The sequence below is a fragment of the Merops nubicus genome, unplaced genomic scaffold, assembly GCF_000691845.1.
Source record: "Merops nubicus isolate BGI_N331 unplaced genomic scaffold, ASM69184v1 scaffold2492, whole genome shotgun sequence".
Lineage (NCBI taxonomy): Eukaryota > Metazoa > Chordata > Aves > Coraciiformes > Meropidae > Merops > Merops nubicus.
In genome coordinates, this window is record NW_008592659.1 from 369 (window position 1) to 5,518 (window position 5,150).

The 5,150-nt window shown below is 38.6% G+C and overlaps 1 protein-coding gene across 1 annotated transcript in view; it reads left to right on the plus strand.

Moving 5' to 3' along the window:
* Positions 1–4,868: 4,868 nt before the first annotated feature.
* UBE4B (ubiquitination factor E4B) overlaps positions 4,869–5,150 on the plus strand; it is a gene marked incomplete at its 5' end in the record, with an annotated part of 32,533 nt that continues 32,251 nt past the window's right edge. Inside the window, one exon of the mRNA XM_008935200.1 lies at positions 4,869–5,055. Within this exon, the coding sequence (XP_008933448.1) occupies positions 4,869–5,055 (187 nt within the window). The remainder of the gene's footprint in view (positions 5,056–5,150) is intronic.

A 5,150-nucleotide genomic window follows, 5' to 3' on the forward strand; every position in this document is an offset into this window, starting at 1 on the left:
TTCCTCAGACTCTGCTGAGAAGCAGGGTGTTTGGGTGGTCTTATGTTTAATACCTGTTTTTTTTCTTGAAACAGCTTGATACAGGCTTACCCATTTTCTGATGCTTCCTTTGATTTACCTCTTTTTAACACAACCTCTTGTTTTTTCACTTCAGAGTTATACTTGTTATGTTGTGGTTGATAAACGTCTGATATGGAGTAATGTGGACTGTAAAGAGTGATGTTTTCATTTTTTTAAAATATAGACTAACATCTTGTGTTTTGCTTGTACATTGGAGGACTCTCAAATGAATTCTGTCAAAGTCCTGATAAGGATATGGAGAGTTTCCCACCATCCTGGTGTAATGTTCAAATCATGTACAACTTTAAATCTTCCCTCATCTTTTAAAAATATTTATTTATTAAAGTATATTGTATACATAGAAAAGTGTATTGTATAGGACCAGCTGCAGCATAGGCTCATTGCTGTACTTGCACTCTGAGAAGGATCAAAAGAAGTTGTTTTTGCTCTGTACCATATCTTCACACAGGGTTGTGGAGCAAGGTGGCTGCTGTTGTCACTTCGATTTGTATTCCAGAAAGTTAGTGTGGTTTTGATTACATTGTGTATCATGATTTAGCAATCCTGGTGTGTTGCAGTAGGAGCTAGGAGGAAATACTTCATGCTGTTGGCTTGGTGAAGGTCCTCACACTCTGGAAGGAGAAAAGGAGTACAATTCCTGTGTTGGGGAGAGCAGGGTAGGACACTGGTCTTGTAATATCTACAGTGAAAAGGAATCTCCAGTTCTATGTGTAACATTTCATGAGTACTTTGTTTACATGCAATTCTTCTGATTGTTAAACTGCCTTTCAATATGAGGTGTTTTATGATTAATTTCAGAATCATTTAACCTATGTAAGCTTGTTTGTGTCACTGCTTCAGCAAATTACTGACATCACCAAAACCACTGCATCATGGAACTGATGCTGCAGAAAATGAATTCTCCAGCAGGGACTCAGCTACCTTTCCTGGCACAATGTCGGGCTCAAGTGACTCAAGTTTTTCCACACCTCTCTGGTACAGTTCAGCTAGAACCAAAGCTGACTGGTTTTTAAGTGATTGCTTGAGTCAAACTCAAACTTCTGCAATTTTAGCAGAGTCGTGCTGTCACTTTTTATCATTAATTCACCCCTCATTGCAAAGCCAGAGCCAAATCTTCTTTAATATTCCTCCACATTTCCACTTTACCGTTACTTGGTGCAGTGGATCCTGCATCAGAGGTGGACTGTATGGGGAAAAATAACCTTCCAACACTTTACATGTGATTACTGTCTGATTCAAACTTTTTATCTGGCTGTGACTGAAGGTGAAAAAATACTTGGCTAAAGTTGAAATGAATTGCAAGCCTCTTGTAGATTAGATGATCTTATATCAAACCATAATGAAGTCTAATGTTACCAGATTGTAACTTAACAAGGAGACAGGTGCAATTCATAGTGGCTATGGGATTATAGGATATATTTTAACTATCTGGAATATATTTTTCTCTGCTATCAACAGTGTCTCCCACTGAAATTTTCTCAGTGTTTGCTCTGTTAAGGCACTAGAACTTGTCATCCATTCCAGACTGTACTAAAATCAATAGGAAGGGACAAGAGAAAATTCCTTTCTAGTGTGTGGATTTTAGCATGAGTGATAGGGAGTGTAAGATGAGAATAGGGACTGCCCAGAAAAAAGCAGGATCAAGCCAAATGTGGCATATAGTGGGAAGGAATGATGTGAACTTAGCATCTTCCCATTTTTACATGATTTTTTGAGTAGTTTATTATGCATAGAACATGATGAGTGTCATGAGAAACTAAAGCATTTATTAAACCAATTTAACATGCTCTAATGAATACAAGAAGAAGTTATCCATTAAAATTACCCTTTATTGTACAGATTTGGCATCCTTCTTTTGGTAGAATAAAAAGCTTCCTTAGAGTGCCACTAAAGCAGATGTTGCTGCAGACTGATTTTCTTTTTTTTTGAGAGTGTGTGAGCCTAAGGGACAAGTCTTCCTGGTTGTCCCTTTATTAGTCTGTTGCAGAATTAAATTATCAGTTGATTCTCTTTAACAGGGTGCTATTTTTACATTGTTTATTGTAGTGTGTCCATCTAACAGCTTTTGAGAAGTTCAGTAAGGTAAAATATATATTTATGAAAACTACTATTAAAAGACATAGTACAGATGTGTCCAGCAAAAGCTGTTCTGTTGGAAAACAATGTGCTTTTTCCATTCAACCAGTCAGTTTTTTTTTTTTAATTAAACTTTTGACCTCTTTATTATTGAGTTGTGCTCTGTAGGGAAGATGGAACACTGTTGGGTAATAGAGTGACATGTAACAGATCTGTCAGATGTCACTGCTGCAAATAGTTGCTGCTGAAATCAAGGGGTGGGTGTTGTCGAGGTACCATAGACTTTTTTAAGAAAATATTTTTTAAAATCTCAGCTGTGTGTTTCTGCTTGGTAATTTGGAGAGTGAATGAGCACAGGGCACTTTGAACTCGCACAATTCTAGGGTGTTAATTGGGAATTAACTGGACAGAGTGTGTGCACCAGTTTTTTGCTGCATTCTCAAACTTCTCTTTCAGCATGCACCTTTGCCTTTCTAGCATAAGAACTTTGTTTCTTCCTTTTTTTTTTTCTGTCTTACTTAAAACTTTCCAACCTTCAGATCAAATTTCAGATTTCTGTAATAATAAATTTTTTTTTGTAAACCTAGAGGAATGTGATAGCTCAGGGTGTCTAAGAACCAAATCTGGTCCTTTAACAATTTCTAAATGTACCCTCAGTTGTGAAAGCTGTCTCTTTTAGTGAAAAAAATAGTCGGATTATTTATATTTTAATGTGAATATGTTGAACAGTAAGGAAGATAAATAGAATTTGCCTGTCATCCTTTATTGGTTTTAGCTGCAACATCCTGTGTAAAAGCAGCTTGGTGTCTGTGCAAATTTCTTTGTTCCCTGCCCTTTTCAGATTTTATTTTCATAGCATTTTACAGTCTGGGGGATTGGCCCATAAGAAAGAGAGGTAGCTGATGGGCTAAGAGTGGCAAATATGAGGCAGAAAGTTCATCTTGGTGCCCTCCTGTCCTGACAGCAGCAATTGCAGCTGGTTTTGCTATAAGTTTGGCATCAGTCTAGCCAGTGCTGAGCAGTACAAGTGACCTCAAGTATCTGCTTGGAACTGGGAGATGATGACAGGAGGCTTTGTGCAAATCATACCTTGTGAGGGAAATGACCTTGTTTGAGTAACCAACTGTATTTGAGAAGTGTTCAATATGTTGATTGTTCTGTGTGCCTCTTTGTCCTCACATATATTTTTCCTAACATCAGATTTGGGACTAGATAGCAAGAATAAATATGAACAGTTGTGGAAGAGTTTCAGATCACATTTATTTTTCTTGCTTTCTACATAATTAATCTTCATCTTTCTCTCTCAGCCACTTCTGCATATATGGTCTGTTTGTGTGTGTGTGTTTGTGTTTATTTTTTATAAGCTCCCCTATTATGCTTGGTAAGGAGGAGGGATTAAGACATTCCAATTGTAGTCTTTTTTTTTTTATTGTCTTAAGAACAAAAACAAAAAACAGAATTTATTTCCTAGTTGCCTTCCATGCTCGTGTGCTGACATCTGTCATGGAAGGAGATGTGGTTCCAGCCACTGTGTTCCCACAGGTTTTGAAGTCTGATTTAATCTGATCTGTTCATCTTCGTGCTGGAGTAGGTTCCACAGACCTTTAAATGACTGCAGTGGTGTGGCATAGACATGGACCTGACACAGATCTTTTGTTCACTTTTTCAGTTGCTTGGCAGTTTTTTTGGATTATGAATTTTAGGAAAGTGAAACCTGATACATTGCATGCAATGCTTGAGTTTCATAATACAAAGAGGGAATAACATGAATTGCTTGTTCTTGCAGGGAATGGACATCCTCAAACTTGATACTTTTATGTTGTGCTAGGCCTATTTTGAGCTGAAGGTACAAGCTTTTGAACAGATCCTCTGAGGCAGCTTGTGACAATAAAAAAATTCTTTAATGTTTTTCATTTATGCTTCACGTTACAGTTAAGAGCTTTATACATTTTATTTTGTCTGTTTCTCATGTATGGTGTTAGAGTTATGTGGTCATGTACCAATTTAAATAAATATGTTCATAACAGTTTTCTCAAGTCAAATTTTGAACACAAAGGTTTCTTTGTCTTACTAGTAACATACAAAAACTGGTTTTTAAATTCTCTGTGGTGGAATGTCTCTAGATGATGAGGGGATATTATTTACTGTCTGTCTGCTTCTCAAGATGCTTCTGGCCAGCAGATGAGTTTTGTATTTTTAGTGTATTTCAGATTAACCTGGACAGCAGTCTTTAAGAACTTCCAGTTGGATCTTGTTTAGCGTGAATGTTTTTATTTGTATCCAGTGGTGTGAAATTAAGGCAAAGGTCATGTGTATATTGTCCCTTTTATCAGATTAATGCAGTTTGTTTCATCAAATGCCAAAATAAAGGGGGAGGAGCGTTACGGGTTTTGAAATTGCTGAACAATGAACGTAAAACTTGTCTTACACAACTGTTTGAGGGACAAACACTGTATTCTCCAGTGCAAATGTTTTTTCAAGGCAGCAATTACATACTTAAAATCTAAATATCAAGACTATGTTAGTATTGTTATGGAGAAAGAGAAAGGAAAGTGAGACTAGGTTCTGTTTCGCTGGTTATCAAGCAAAACTGTGTTTGCAGTTTGATAGGAGTGGATACTCCTGCATGCAGGAGGGGACTGTGGGTGTGAGTGCAAAGGTGTGTGCAAGCCAGCTCGTGTCTCTGCTGTTCCTCCCTCTCCCCTGTGCAGATTCGTCGGAGGCGCCTTGCTCGGCTGGCAGGCGGGCCATCCTCCCAGCCCAGCACCCCGCTGACGTCCCCGCAGAGGGAGACCCCGCCCGGACCGCCTGTCGTAGCACCAGCCCCGGGGCCATCCCATAGCCTAGGGCTAAATGTCCACAGCATGACCCCAGCTACCTCTCCAATTGGTGCATCAGGTAGGCTGGCACGGTACTGGCAAAAATTGTCTGCGGGAAGTTATTGGGCAACATCTCCTTAGAACATGGGTACTGTTACTGAGGTTATTCCTGCT